The sequence below is a fragment of the Carettochelys insculpta genome, chromosome 3 (assembly GCF_033958435.1).
Source record: "Carettochelys insculpta isolate YL-2023 chromosome 3, ASM3395843v1, whole genome shotgun sequence".
Classification (NCBI taxonomy): domain Eukaryota; kingdom Metazoa; phylum Chordata; order Testudines; family Carettochelyidae; genus Carettochelys; species Carettochelys insculpta.
Genome location: NC_134139.1, coordinates 98,178,640 through 98,194,945, shown reverse-complemented (window position 1 = coordinate 98,194,945; position 16,306 = coordinate 98,178,640). Strand labels below are relative to the sequence as shown.

The window sequence follows — 16,306 nt, the reverse complement described above, 5'->3', positions numbered from 1 at the left end:
CAACACATCTTGCATTTGTTTATATTAGAGTTTGGCTGGAGTTAAACGATAGCCATTTAACTTGAGTTAGCTTATATGAACATTCCATTCTGACAAGGGTAACCCACAAACATGTGTATTCTGTTGTGTAACGTTCAGACTATCATACATAAACATTATGTGACAATCAATTAACCCATGTTGAAAAATCTCATATGCGAGCATATCACTTGATCAGATGGCCAACTAACCATACCTAGAACTTTCCTCATCAAGTGAAAAACTTGCTAGGAACCTCCTAATCATTTTTCCCATGTATAGTATCACAGGTGATTGAATATAGCATTTACCACATGGTAACTTGACAAAACACACAAAAGACGCCGACTAGAGAAAGGCATGAGAAACAGTAGGAAATCTGAAGCCCGTGGGCGGCATGCAGCCCACTGGGGTTCCACCTGCGGCTCAGGTACCCCTTTTCTGACTCCCTCCCCCACACGCTTACTGCACGCTTGGGCACTGGAGCCCTACTCTTCCTACTCTGTCCCTGTCCCTCCCAGCTCTTTTGGAAAGCCATGAATGTGATTCGTGCTCTGTCCCTGCTCCTCCGCTTCCTCCCAGAGCCTGAACAGACATGAACAGCTGAGTCACACACGTCACGCAGCTCAGTAATTACTTGAAGCTTCAGGGCAGTGACTGTCTCTTTTTATGCATTTTGTACCTATCACAATAGGAAGATGACCTATGTTTAGGACCTCTAGGCACTATTGCAATGCAAATAATTGTCAGGATTTGGCTCCTAAGTGCTTAAATGTCTTTTGAAAACAAGTCTGTTGTGCAGTAAGGGCTGGCTGCCTCCAGCCTCACCCCTTCCAGGGCATGGGACAATCCCCCCACATAACTTGCCTGGGTCATGGAGGCATGGAAGCTGTCAGCCCCTGCTGAAGTGATGCAACTCTGACAACAGCAGCACTTAACAGTTTTAAAAATCTGAGGTCAGGAGCTTTACGCACTCAGTAACCTTGAACCAAACCCATTGACTAATCAGCAAATGCAGTAGATGGAGAAGGGAAAGAGCTGCAGACTCCATCTTTGCGCCATTGAGCAAGAAAGCAGACATGTGCTGGAACTCCTTGGCCGTGTCTACACTAGCCCCAAACTTCGAAATGGCCATGTAAATGGCCATTTTGAAGTTTACTAATGAAGCGCTGAAATACATATTCAGCACCTCATTAGCATGCGGGTGGCCGCGGCACTTCGAAATTGATGCGGCTTGCCCCGACGGGGCTCCTTTTCGAAAGGACCCCGCCTACTTCGAAGTCCCCTTATTCCCATCTGCTCAGGGGAATAAAGGGACTTCGAAGTAGCCAGGGTCCTTTCAAAAAGGAGCCCCGCTGGGACGAGCCGCGCGGTGGTGAGCCGCATCAATTTCGAAGTGCTGCGGCCGCCCACATGCTAATGAGGCACTGAATATGTATTTCAGAGCTTCATTAGTAAACTCTGAAATGGCCATTTACATGGCCATTTCAAAGTTTGGGGCTCGTGTAGACATAGCCCTCAAAACAATGTGAGGAAGGAATTGAAAGGAGCGTTTTCAAGAATACATCTTACAACTGAACACACAGATGAATTGCATTATGAAACTGACTCTTCAGATGTTTTCTTTGCAGGTATGCCTGCTATTGGGAGCAATTTCCTCAAAAGTATAGACAGCCTTCAGTGTTCTATAGTTGAAACTGCATATTAATCTTTATTCAGCAATATTTTACAAGAAGAGAAAGGGAAAAAATATCTGACTTCCTATCCTTTAAAACCACAATAGCCTGAACAGCTAATCTTTCATTGCTATCCCAACAATCCATAAACCTAAATCTTTATCACCTAGAGGTGCAGAAACAAAATTCAAGAACAAAATTGGGTTCACAGTAAATCTAGGTTTAGTTGTTTGGTTACAAACTGGTTAAAACTTAACAGACAACAAGTCTTTCCTGAGAAAACACTACTCATCTGAGTAAAGGCTGTAGAATTCCCTGTCCTCCATTACCCTTCCTACCCCGCCTCATCCCACTAAAAAAAAAAAAATTATGAGAGCCACAAGGGATAGCTACAAAAAGCCAATCATTCAACCATCTTCCAAGCAGGTTTCACAGCCCTTCGTATGTTCATGGATCTACTTTTACCGGAGATGAGATCTTACAATCCCCCCGTTTTAAAGTGTAATACAAGCCGCTGCCATTTTGGTTCTGCCCTTCAGATTTTATTTTCACATGAAAGACAAATATCCATTTTTAAAAAATTACAGTTTTCTAACTCATCTCTAACAGACTTCAGTCAGGCATTTAAAAAACATCCTTCCAAAATACCTGATCTTTGATGCTATCACCCATGGCATTTTTGTACTTTAAGCTAACAAATGTTAACTAATATAAAATTTGCATTTAGGAAAAATTAAAATGTTTACTTTGTGGCTAGCTTCCAGTTATCTAATTTTTGGGGAAGTGAAATAAAAGTGAGGACCATATTAAAAAAGTGCATGTATGTCACATCTAGAGGGAATGAGAAGTGAGCCCTACGTGCTTTTAAACAACCCCTACTGGTGAACATACATTTTGAGTTTGCAAGTTAAAAATCAAGCTCATGTACACAGAGGGTTGAACACTTAGGCTACGTCTGCACTACAGAGATCTTTCGAAAGAAGTTCTTCTGGAAGATCTTTTCCAAAAGAGCTTCTTTCAAAAGAACAGGCCAGTGATCGAAAATGAAGACTACTCTTTTGACAGAAGGGCCCTGCAGAGCGTCTACATGTTTGCTTTTGAAAGGGGCGCGCTTCCTGAAATGGGCAAGGAAGAGCGATTTCAAAAGAAGGATCACATTCTTTTGATTTACTTTCAAAAGAATGCTTTTTGTGTGTAGACACTCCATGGGCTCTTTTGAAAGAGCACCCTTCTTCCGAAATAAATCTTTTGAAAGAACTTGCTAGTGTAGATGCAGACTTAGTGTGCTCTTCTGAAAAGGTGGGCAAGATATGCTACATATGGAAAATTACCTTCACAGGAATATCATCCTCCTGGTTTGCAGTCTCTGCAGTAAAGACATAGGATATTTCTTTATGAGAAGTTGTCTGCCTGCAGATGGCACATTTAATCGAACTTCTGCGGGTGCCAACGCTGTACTGCTCTATAATAATAGCTATGCACTCATTACAGAAGCAATGTCCACATGTCAGCACTGCCCACTAAACAGGGAAATAAAAGAGGAACATAAATAAAATGTAAAATAACTTTCTTCTCCTTTTGAATATACAATAAAACCAGTTCAGATACATAATTTGGTTAAAATTATAGTTTAAAAACCTTTTCCTACATGTATGAAACATAACATTTTAGCTTGTGAAGGGCTGGATAATACAAGGGTTTGACAAGGAGGCATGAGGATTTCAAAATAATTCCACTGAATTCACCAGTTAATTCTAGCGACATATTCTTGATCTGAACTAAATTTGGTAATTCTGGATTTTGACAGCTATTAAACGATTCTTTAAAAAAAGTCTATGCAGCTATACAAGTTGTCCTGGTGCAGCTATTCAATATATAATGTTTTGATATGTTAAAAATATGGAATTTGATATTCACCAAATAAAACTGAGATAAAAGACAAATAAAAATACAAAGTCAGAAACTGCACTGGATTCAAAATTCTGTTATTTTATTCAACTCTAATATTCAATTTTAACTTCCAAAACAACTTGATTCTGTTTAAGAAGACTCTCCCTCTTAAAAACTTTTCTAAACCACACGCTTAGTTTACCTCTCGCCTAAAACAGGAACAAAAACGGTACAATACATATGACTATTAGCCCAGCTAATGAATAAAAATGTATGTTGAAAAAGTATCATTTTCCCAATTTAAACACACTATTCAGTTAAATTCAGACTGCTGAAAGCTAGTCTAAAATGCTGAGATCTAGATTAAGCATTCTGTAAAAGTCAGAGTTAGTGCCTGGATGTTTTACCTGTTTTCCCAGTTGGCGGGAACAAATTGGACAAGGTTCTGGATTAACTCCTCCAGTGGTTTTATCCTGAGACTGTAATGCATAATAAAGCATTAACAACATTGAAAAACAAAACTGAGTTACTCGGTATTTCTAATAATTAATCTGGCAACTGAACTGATTTTAAACTTGCTTTTAAAGTTGCTAAAATGCCTTTAATAGTTATTAGAGAAATAAAGCAAGTTCTTTTCCTGATAGTTTACAAGAAGATAATCGGGGTTAGAATAATTAAATGATAACAGTACTTTTCATGTCACCGTACTTTAGTCAAAATATGTCTAACTATGTAATTTTAATGTCCACTGAAAGACAGAAAATATTGCAGGAATTTTACCCCACCATTTCAAATTTTAAACCACTTTTATTTTTATTATAAAAGAGCTATTAGCCCAGCGAAAGGCATGTGGACATTTGTACTTCTTTGAATAATATGCTTCAACAACATAATACATATTTAGTTAAAGATTTGCATGAAAACCTATTTGTGCACATGCTCAGTACACACTTTAAAAAAAAAAACGTATCCAAAACACTTCTATATAAAAATTTTTACAATGAAAAAAACATTGGCAGACTCCTGCTCTTTAGGGCACTAGAGGGTGCTACTATACTGTACTATTGAACAAGGAACTGTATAACTCACCTTCTCCAAATTAGTAAGATATAGGAGCTGGCCTAGTTTCTTCTGAAGCTGTGATTTGGCAACTGCCTTATCATTCAAAAGTTTCACTCGATTTTGTTCTACCTGCAAAAGCAGCATTCATTAAGTGTGTACACACAACATAGCTGTGTTACCTGGTAAGTTTCAGAGCAAAGCTTAAAAGGATCATTGAAATACTTGTAAAGTACACAAGTTATTTTTGGAAAAAATAAAACGCACTCAAACTTTTGAGACACAAGACAGTTAATTTCTTCATTTTATAGTTTCTCCAGAGTAGCAACTGACTGTGTGTTCCTCCTCTATGTCTGGTATAGGGTGAGACAGGAGAAATATACAACTTACTTTAGTTCTCATTTGCTTCACTTTCATTGCAAGCATTTTCCCAAACCAATAGAGATTTCAAACATCTCTGTAAAGTGAAATATTTCCACTCTTTGTTTTATTTAAAACATAATTGAGCCTCTGGTCTATGGCTGGCACTATAGATGACTTGTGATCCACAACAAGGATTTTTAAAATTTAATTTAAATGTTCACTATGTTTTTATACCACAGAAGATGAGGTACATGTATAAGTAGCAGAACCCCCTGCTCCCTCCCCCGCAAAAAAAAAGAACCTCTGTGAGATTGGTGGGAGGGGAAAGAAAGATGCATTATGGCTAATATATTTTAACACTTATATGGGGCAACCTTAAAATATTTTTGACCATTTTTCTCTTGAAAAACACAACTGTCCCTTCCTTGATTTAAATATTTTACCTCATGTGGTTCTATGATATGTAGAACAGGAGGGTTAGGTTTTGGCTCATCAGGATGACGCACTCTGAGGCGTTCTGTAGCCATTGCAAGTTCATCAATAGCAGACACGTGATCCCTCAGTACCATCCAATATTCATGAAGTAACTATGAGGAAAATCAAAATAAATTAGTAACACAACTGTGGGTGAGTGTCTGAATAGTGCCACTACTTATAAGCAGTACAGTCTCAGCATAGACCTGAATCTTCTGAGAAGATTTCACAATTTGGCCACAAGAACATTTTCTGAACAGAAACCTGCATAGGAATAGAGGCATAACTGCTCTCTTCCATCCACTGTATGTGTGGCTCGGAGTGAACTTAATGACGCTTCACTTCTCTTTTCCTCACAATTTCTCTAGTGAACGTAACTACAAAAAAATCTGTGTATCCAAAAATGTAGAGATCACCTGACTGTCTGATTAAACACAATCACTGAGTAAAATGAGGGAGGATGAGAAAACTGATAGTACTTTATGCTTTGCAAACACTGCTAAGGCACAGCTTCTTAGATGAAGTGTGAAGTATTTAATTCACTTGAGTAACAAAATCAGTTTCTTTTTAATGCTGACATAAAAAATTGACCAATAGGCAAAGTCACTGGGTTGTATTATTCTGAAGAATAATTCTACTGTTAGTTACTTATTTTAAATATTTATAGAAAACCAGCATATTGCAAATTGTCAGACTTCCTGGTGTTCTTTGAAAGCCCTATTTGAATTTATTGTGACAAATTTAATTTGTTTTGATTCCTATACCTTTTTGTTCTATGAATCTTGCCTCAAATGTTAATGATTTTATTAAAGTCCTTCCATGACAACTGAAATCCTCGGAACTATCTTCCACTTATTTCTGTTAAGATTCCTACCTTCTCAAGGCCAAATGTCACATGTACACTAGTTTGCAACTGCAAGGATGTTCCTCAATGCTAACCTGCTGGCACTCTTTTATTGCTTTGCTTTGTTTTAAATAAAAAAAGCATTGGCATTAATTTTGAAGGGCATATCTTAATATCTACAAAGGCAGAACTACTGTGCATTAGACTAGTACAAACCTAGACAAATATGTCCGATTCTGAGGTTATTTCAACAAACAAGGAAAACAAGGGTAAGCATCAGCTACTTCTCAGTGGACAGCTGAGGTTGGCCTTGGCTCCATCCTGCTATAAGGCCCTAGCCCTCTCCTTGGCAACACCCTCTGCTCCTTTCCCCCTGAGATCCCACCCCTTGGCCAGGCTGGAATCTGACACCAAGCCCAGGGGTGTTGGGTAAGAGATTCCTAGGGAGCCTGGGGTGCTGTTGGGAACCCCAGACCCTCCACACCCCAGGGATTAGGGGAACAAACTGGGGGCTACACTCAGCTATGCTTATTCCAGTGCTGCTGCTGGAGGTGGGCCCACAGGCAGAAGTTGCCTCTCTCTTTCTCTGCTCCAGCTTCAGAGCTGGGTACCCAGAGAATGGCAGATACCACAGGAAGTATATCGGGGGGAAGAGAGGCAAGTTAAGGAAAATTTTGGGATAGCTATAGTCTCACAAACCTTCCCCTGCACCTCCCCTAAATGAAAATATAATCAAACCTGCTATTAACTATAGGTAAAACACCATACAAAACAACTTATAAGCCTACTCATTGACAATTCAGATCCTTCCTTGGATTGTGCCACCAACACACTTTCTTTCAAGTCACAGAGAATACCATTAGCAAAGTCTTTGCATGAAAATGTCCCACTGCCATCAAATATATGTACAGAATGTTCATCTCTGCACACAGTTTTAGCAGAGTAGTTGCATACAAGCTCTGCAATCACTACTCACTAAAGCATGCAGAAAAGCATGCAGTTACTTGGCTTTTTTTCCCTAAGAGGGTATTTAAGCAAGTTAAGTGTTTTGTCTACATTGGGCAAGCCTTCCCAATTTTAAACAAGGCTGTCAAGCCAATCTGTATGATTAAAAAAGAAACAAGTACATTTCTCATTCCATACTTGTATGCAAGGAACTGACACTGGCAAAATATTTACATTTATACAGAGCAAACAATGAATCCTAGAGCAAACTGACATTATTTGTCCTTTGCTTCAATACAACACCTGTATTTCACAGTGGGGTCAAAGAAGGTCTGTTTCAGATTATAAACTGAATAGTTACTAAATTTGAGAGCTATGGTAGATGTACCAGTGCTCCCACAGCGATTTGAGCAGCACAGTCAATTGAATCAGTGTTGCCATGCGAGGACAGATGGAGTTACAAATGTACTATCTGCATTGTTATTGCACTGGCAATATTCACCCTCCTTCTGCCTTCCAAAGCAATAGAACATGAAGATACTATTTGTTCTCACAGTAGAAGAAACATACTAATGGTTCCCAACTGGGAAATGAAGGTAAAATCTCTCTCTCTCTCTGTCCCTCACTCTCACTCACACACACAAAATTTTTTTTTAAACTGCCTAGTTAAGAGTATATGTACTAACTACTAAAAAACTAACTATAACTACAACCTAAAACTAATTCACTTCTAGGGAAAGAAAAAGGAGGAGGCAATACTGCCACTGAGTTCTATCTGCCACCAAGGATGGCTGAGAATGAACAGAAAGTGAAGAGTCGTGCATGCGCTAACTGAGGTATCAACAGTACCATAAAACAACTACTGTGCATTTGTGACCCGTCAGAGCACTGCTACCTAAAATGTCCAATATGCAGCAAAGGGTTGTACTGACACCTAAAGAGGAGTGCTAAAGGGGCACTACTCAAAGAAGGAGAGAGAGAGAGAGAGAGATGGTTACAAACAAAACATGTTTTCCAGTGATTAAAACATAATTTTAACAAGTTACAATCTTTACCTAAAAAATTTTTTTTCCATCTATTTACCAGCATCTCTACTCTTTCAACCCAGCGGATCAAACTTTCACAGGCTCAGAGGGTGCTGTATCCTATTTTGGCTAAGTGATGGATCACTGAAATGTCTTTTTGCTTCTCTTATCTTATCCAAAGTCTTTTGCCTCTGCCTTAAGAGCCAAGAGGGACTCTCAGGGCAAAGATTCTGACCCTCACGGTGAGCTTATTAAGCTCCTTCCTCCTCAACACTTTGTTTACCTCATATGAAAATATACCTTCATTCTCCTCAGTGTGTAATCAAGCCAGTAAAACAGGTGAATCCAAATCCACAAACTCAATGTATTCACTGCCTCTACCCCCCAAAACACATTTTAGGAACTTATTTCCAGCACACACACAATTCTTTGTACACAAGCCATAAACATGCCATGAAATGATTTTCAGGACCAGTATATCACTAGTTTAGATACATCTGACATGAAATTTTTAAATACTTTTAACATGTTGTCATAATATGTAACGAGTGGGTCAGGCCTGACATATATGGTATGGTACAGTTACCCTCTGGCAGGGCGCCCTGAGGGGGTATGGAGTCACAGAAGGTGGTAAAAGATTTTTGAATCCAGAGAGAGGGCTGAATGCATGCTGACTCCTCTTATAAACCAAAAGGAGCTCAGGGGAGAGGCTGTATGGTTATTTTGCAATAATAAATTGTCCTCAAAAGGGGAACAGTACTATAAAAACACCAGGTATGATGGTTTGATTGATATGAGACAGAAGCTAAATTGAGGCACTGTATGGGCCAGACATCTCATTTGGTGAGGCCTGCTAAATACAGAACTAAATTAAAAAAAACAGATGAACTGGATCAGTCTGCAGTGGATGCAATTATACTGGTATAAAAGTATGTATACCAGGATAGCTTGTTTTGGTAAATGTTAAATTTGTGCAAACTCTACTTGTAGACAATCCATAATTTAGGCAACTAAGTTGAAAATTTTGGCATATGTTCATTTTACATATAATTCACATAATACATTACTGTAACATTTCTTTAAAATCTCATTTGTTGTACCTTGTACTCCTTCTTCCATGCTTCAAAGAGTTCCAGAAATGTATTCCCTTCTTCAATCAACCTAACATCCATTCGGTGAGCTTTGGCAAAAGACAGTATGGCTTTTAGAGAGCGCTCTGTCTCACTTGCAGCCCATAGTCCTCGACTTGTGGTGGGCAAACGGTCATCAACCAGCCCTTCTTCATCTTCTATCATCTCTTCAAAGATGGCCGTCTGTCCATTCACACTTTAAATACACCAAAGCACACACTTTTGCTATATTTAAAAATATATAGATATCTGAATTACATAAATTTACTTATTTCACTACCATGCTACCACCTGCTATTTATTTGTAATGAACCCTAAAACTCAGCCACATTGATAATCACAATACATGAATGAGGCAAAGTAAAAACAATCATCCAGGCCAAATGAATTTCAGTTAGCCGTGGTATGCATTCAATACAGGTTGAAACTCTCTAATCCAGAACTCTCTCTCCTAGAAAGATCCATAATCTGGCATGGTTTTATCATGCCATAGGTATATCATAGGTATGGCCAAATTTTTCATGGTCCCATAAAGTTTGTTTACAGCCACCAGTCCTGGCTCTCAGGGTTCTGTGCTGTTATGTAGCCCTAATTTACCCCTAACTGTCTAAGAGCCCAGTAAGCAGTAGAAGCATTGATAATGCAACTAGACAATAGTGACCTCCTTTGGTTGGGCAAAGTCTCTTGTTCGGCACCAGTCAGGTCCCAAGGGTGCTGGACTAGAGCAACTCAACCTGTACTACCTCCTACAAAACCTTAGACATCATATTTTTTGTGTGTTAAGGATACTGGAGCTGCCAAGTGTAAAAAATCATTTTTAAACAGCACTTCTGTGTACTTAATTTCTCCCTGCATAGACAACAAAGAGAAGCAGAGGAAAAGCCTTGGCTCACAGCCCACTCCCACAAAACAGAATCTTTGTCAGCATACCAGGTCCCCAACCTGTTTCCATACCAAAACTGACCAGGGATTAGGATACATTTGTAAACACCCTCACCAGCCCAAGAAAAATTCTCTGCCATGCAGAAATCTATTTCAGGCCCTTCACTAAGGGCACAGCTCATTAACTCACAAATGCACAAAAAAAAACTATTCCCTGACCCTAGCAAGGGATCAAGGCCTCTCTCTTTATACCCCACTCTAATCTAATAACACAAAACATACACCTACTCCCTTTGCATTAAGTCCTGTTGAAACATGGGACAGGTAGGCTGTCCTTAAGCCTTTCCACGCTGTTCCACCCTGTTGCAAGGGAGTTTCAAAAGAATAAGTTAGAAACACAACTCCCATTGACTTTCAATGGCACTTGTGTTTCTAACTCACGTAAGTGCTTTTGAAAATCCCTTCCACCAGCTCTAAACTCTCTGTAGTACTCACTCCCACCGAGCAATTGAGATTTACTACCTTTTAATTGCAAGAGTATATTTGGCCACTGGAGGCAACATGGCCTAGTGTATTGAGTTTGGGCTGACAGCCAGGATCTACAGGGTCTAATTCCGCCTCTGCCAGTGACACACTCTGTCTCCCTGGGCACACTTCATAACCGTTACCATAGTAATTATCACCATCTAATTTAACAGACCGTACTCTCACTTAGAGGAAATTATAAGTGGAAGTCATGTTCTCTGAGGATTTATGATTTGCTTGCATTCAAGAGTGTTTGCCCATACAGACTATAGAGTTGTCTACACAATAACAAAATCTGCTTATTAAAATGCTGGAAACAGCTTTAAAATTTAGCTATTATCTTTTAAATCATAAACGCCCTAATGAGAAAGCAGCACATCTTATCTTTTCATTTTACAAGAGATTGTTTTAAACAAAATATGCATATAAAAGTGACACCATCTAGTAACACTTGCAAGAATATGTTGAAGTAGTTTTTTCCTAATATTAGACAAATTAGGATATTTTATATTTTAAACTTTAACTTCCAAAACAAAATGTTCCTTGAACCACATAAATAAGAGTGTATACTAAGTACTCACGTATGAGAGAACAATTTTGACTCGTATTCTGTGAATAGCTCATCAGCCTTACAGAAGACACAACTGGAATACAGGAGATTGCAAAGAGAAACATTTAAAACTTTAAACTGTCAGGGTCAATTTCCAAGAGATGCCCATAATTCTCTTCTGATGAGTGAAAATATTAATTAAAGATATGAGCGTATTAAATTTTCAGCTATATAGTGGCAAAAAGGTCTGTTTGCATGGATCTCACACAAGATGGGAGCTTTAATATTTCAATTTCCTTTTTCTTCCACTTATTCCAAAAGATGAGAGACTTTTCAATATGCCTTTTACAAAAACAATGTTTGACATACTTGTTCAAAGGAAGTCTAACAGGTCGCAGATGGCAGATGGTAGCAGCTTCAATAACTTTCTTAGAGGGAGGACCTTCTAGATTTTTCACAGCTTCTCGTACAAGCTTCTGAAACTTCTTCACCTCTTCCATTTGGGTTGTGAGCAAGTATTGAAGACCTCTACAGTCGCGAAATCTGACCAACAAAAAACCACAGAAGAGCACATCAAGTCACCAAGTCAAAACTCAATTCAACATTTCACAAAGGAGAGAAAAAAATAAATGGCAGTATATAATGCAACTGCTTTAAGCCCAGTCCTGCAGTGTAATGCTCACTTTCACAAACAGTTCAATTGAGTCTCAGTCAGTGAGATAAAATTACTTAGATTTTAGAACTGGGGAAACAGCACATACCAACTCTGTGACAGGTTCAAATCTGTAACAGAGAGGAAGCCATGTTAATCTGTATTCAGTCAAAACACAATAGCAGAAATGTTATCATTTTGTTAGTCTTTAAAGCGCTACATTTCTGCTGTTTTGTTTAGGTTCAAATCTGGTCAAGGTCAGTAATGCCTGAAAGCATTTACTCTGGCCACCAAGCACAAAGCATATAGTAATGAGTTGGGAGGTTCCAGTCCAGTTCACAGTGGAAAGGCATACATAAAACCAATACACACACCAAGCATTTGCTACTAATTTTCAAGTAAAATACTGAACAGGTAAGAAGATGAACCACCTTACCTAACCTAAGTATTCATCTTGATCAGTTGCACAACATGCTGCCAGTGCAATAAGAGGAAAGTGAATAGTTGCTAACTGTTCTGCAACTGTTCATAAGTACACTGCTTTGGATGCTAGAACACTGCTCAGCTTGGCATCCTAAAAAGCACCTATGATAGAAACTCAGAGTTATGTGCATCTCAGGAAAGGAGACTGATCATAACGCCGATCAAAATATTATGGGTCCTTCAAAAGTTTACAACTAAAATAAAGGTTAGTCAACTGGCAGTAACTGGAGTTCTTCAAGACAAGTATCCCTCTGGTGCTCCACTTGTGGTCTTGGTGCCATCCCAGCACCTGGATTGTAGAATTTGCCAGCAGTACCCATGTGCGCTGATCTCACATGCTATTGAAAGATGGAAGGGCATGGGCCACACCTTCTCTATATCAGTGGCCAATGATCCTGAAGAAAAGAGGATGAGGGCAGGTAGTGAAAAATCCACAGGGACACTCATCTCGAAGAACTCCAGTTACTGCCAGGTGAGTAGCTTTCATTTCTTCATCAAGCTGTCCCTGTGAGTGCTCCACTCTGATGGCTATAGACCAGTACCCTGTAGGCTGGTGGGGCTTCAGGTTTTATAAAAAGGCTGTGGATGTTCACATGTTGGCTCTTGGACCGTATGTCAGAGCATAATGTTTTACGAACGTGTGTTCTTATGCCCATGCGGCTGTCTTGCAGATGCTTGCCAATGACACATTATGGACAAATGCTGTCAAAGAAGTGATAGATCTTGTGTGCTCCCATGGTTGGAGAAGGATGTGTATTCTTGAGTTGATAACAAAAGGCAGATACACTTTGTGATCCACAAAGATAGCTTTAGTGTAGATATCAGTTGCCCTTTGGACAAGAGGTGTTGTGTCTTCCTGAAAGGTTTGGTTCTATGTAAAATGCTAGCACCCATCTTATGTAGACTGTGCGTATGTAAGGATGGTGAGGAAAGCCACCTTCATGGAAAGGTGGGATAGTGAACATGAGGTAGGAGGTCCAAATGGTTTGGTGGTAAGAGCTTGCAGAACTAGACTCAAGTCAAGGGGACAATAGGTGGTCTAATGTTGGGATGTAAAACCTAAAGACCTTTCAGGAAGCATTTGGTGGTGGCGTGTGCCAAAACGTTAAAGTTGTCTACCTTTGAATGGAAAGCTGTAATTGACGCTAAATGTACTCTCACAGAACAGAGAGAATCTGGTATGCTTCAGCTCCAGGAGGTAGTCTAATATTGATGTGAGAGAAGCATTTCCTAGGTCGGTGTGATGGAACCTACCTAGCAGGAGTAATAGCCCCTTCCTTTGTGTTGCATGTGTATGGGGTCCACTGGCCCCAGCTGGAGATGTTAAACCTGTTGTTGAAGATGAGCTTCATGAGAGGAGTCCCTGAAAAGGGATGTAATGGGTGTGGCGGGGGGGGGCGGTTCTTGGGAGGTGGAAAGGAAGAGGACAGTACAGCCATGAAGGACACCTTCCAGCACACATCTGTTTGATGCTATGTAGGCCCAATGGGTGTATAAATGATGTAAACAGTCTGTGAAAGGTGAAATTGACATTTTGGCCCCTGGTATGTCATTTACAAAGTCTAATAGCTTGCTACAATCGCTGTAGTTCTATTTGGCCAGTAGCACTGTAACTGGTGACTCAAAATTGTAGTGTGGATGATGAATATACTTTGCAGCCAAACAGGTCAAGGTGCTTGTTATCTTTGTCAGATGGGGTAGACCAAAATTAGTGCTGATGTTGCTTGGTGCATTGGTATGTGGCTTCCACAATAAGTGAATTTAGGGATGGATGGGAAAACAGGAATTCAGAGCCCCTGGATGGCACATAGTATTTACAATCTGCTTTCTTGCATGTAGGTGGAATCAACGTTGGCATCTAGCAGATATTTTTGGCTGGGTCCATGATTGATGGGTTGATGAGAAGTGCTATTTTGGAGGTTTGAGCTGTCTGTAAGAGGTCAGTGAACTCACATGGTTTCTCAGCAACTTCCTCCACAATAATCTTAAATTCTGTAGCTACTCTTTTGAAAAGTCCTGGAGGTGTGGTAGCATTTTGGTCTCATTTGGTGATGAGATGGTCAGTGGGGATGCTTCAAAAGCTGGATCATCTTGGTTCTCCAGTTCAAGGTCCTAAGCTCTGGTGAGTTGCAGAGTAACCATGTGTTGGGGAGATCTGAAGCGTTCCCATCTTTGGCTCTGGATTTATCATGTTTGATATAGGAACCCATGAGCTGCAACATGGCCATTGCACTGGATATGGCATTCATAGTGGCATCCACGGGTGCCCATACCATGCAGGCATATCTTGATGGTACAATCTTCGTGGTGTAAGGTGAGAGATGGCAATCAGCATCGAGCTGGTGAAAGTCTGCATCCTCCTCCACATTACTAGAGAACTGTGATGGCTGAGAGGATGACCTATGGGAGGCAGTTCATGGAGAAATGGCTGTCCCAGAAAGTGGAGACTGTGGAGTGGATGCTACCGCTAAGTCTCCATAGAAAGTAAAAGAGTGCAATACCGACAATAATGGTGCTGACGTCCTCAGTGTCATACAGGGTGCTGGAGCCATGAGCAGCACAGAAGCCAGTGGTGTTGATGTAGTTGTTGGTAATGGGGCTCCCTGACAGGTTGTCAGTGCCAAGGTGACTGCAGGTGCTGGTCTTGTTGCCAGTGCAGAGCGTGCCAATGTGGAGGCAGGCATCTGAGAGGCTGTTGCCTAGATGTCATGCTTATGGAAGTCACTAGTAGCAGGCTTACAGAAGCACCATAAGTGTTCACCCTGGGGATTCTCAGTGCCATTGATGCAGACCGCATTGGTTATCTTTTTTTTCCTAGACTGGTCATTGTGAGTTACAGAACTCCTCTCTTTCCTGAAGCCACTCTGGGCTGAGGAGATGGAGGTAGCACATTCTGAGTATTGTAGTCTGTCCTGGGTCTCATGTTGGAGTCAAAGACTTCTCCATCAGTACGAGCTTTAGTCTACAGTATATGTCTTGGCATCAGGAAACTCCTCATTTTTAAACTTGCTGCAGTGTGGTGGGGGGCACTTTTGAGCAACATGGGATTCCCCAAGGCAGTGGACACACACCAAGGCCGCTTCTACCATGCCCCTTGGGGGCATTGTAATGAGCAGCCTGGAAGATGCTGATGAGGCACAGATGTAAATTTCCCATGCCTCATTAGCATATGATCATGTGATATGGAGTCTGGAAGAAGCTCTTCTGGACTCCCAAATAGCCATGTAGATGCGCAGCCTGTGGGACTCTCCCGGAAGGAAACCCTCCTTCCTGAAACCCCATCTTCCTCAAAATTTTGAGGAAGAGGGGGCTTCCAGAAGGCAAGTTTCCTTCCAGGGAGTCCTTGTGGGCCGTGCATCTACATGGCTATTTTGGAGGCTGGAGGAGCTTCTTCCAGACTCCGAATCACATGGCCATATGCTAATGAGGCACGGGAAATTTACATCTGTGCCTCATCAGTATCTTCCAGGCTGCTCATTACCATGCCCCTTCCAGGGGAAGGGACATATGCAGAAGTGGCCCAAGCGTCCAGAGACAGACATCACATCCTTGCATGCAGAAAAGACTTAAAGCCTGAAGATCCAGGCATGGCCCTAAGGGAACAACTTTCTTTTCTTTTCTTTTCTTTTCTTTTCCTTCTTCTTAAACAGGAATGGGCAATTGGAACTGCATAAAACTAACTCTAAACACTAACTTTAAAGGCTAACAAATGAAATTCTCTTCTCTTGTAGGACAACTGTAGAACTCCATCTCAGGCTGCGGATGGTTGACAAGGAACCAAGTGTGCAGG

At 40.5% G+C, this 16,306-nt stretch overlaps 1 protein-coding gene across 4 annotated transcripts in view; it reads right to left on the bottom strand.

The window, feature by feature from the left end:
• The window catches only part of SHPRH (SNF2 histone linker PHD RING helicase), an 88,421-nt gene that overhangs the window by 15,149 nt on the left and 56,966 nt on the right, over positions 1–16,306 (bottom strand). For all 4 annotated transcript variants that reach the window (XM_074990425.1, XM_074990426.1, XM_074990424.1 and 1 more), the window contains 7 exons: positions 11,751–11,924; positions 11,413–11,475; positions 9,395–9,620; positions 5,450–5,593; positions 4,674–4,775; positions 3,992–4,063; positions 3,026–3,214 (listed from right to left, as the gene is read on the bottom strand). In XM_074990425.1, the coding sequence (XP_074846526.1) occupies positions 3,026–3,214; positions 3,992–4,063; positions 4,674–4,775; positions 5,450–5,593; positions 9,395–9,620; positions 11,413–11,475; positions 11,751–11,924 (970 nt within the window). The remainder of the gene's footprint in view (positions 1–3,025; positions 3,215–3,991; positions 4,064–4,673; positions 4,776–5,449; positions 5,594–9,394; positions 9,621–11,412; positions 11,476–11,750; positions 11,925–16,306) is intronic.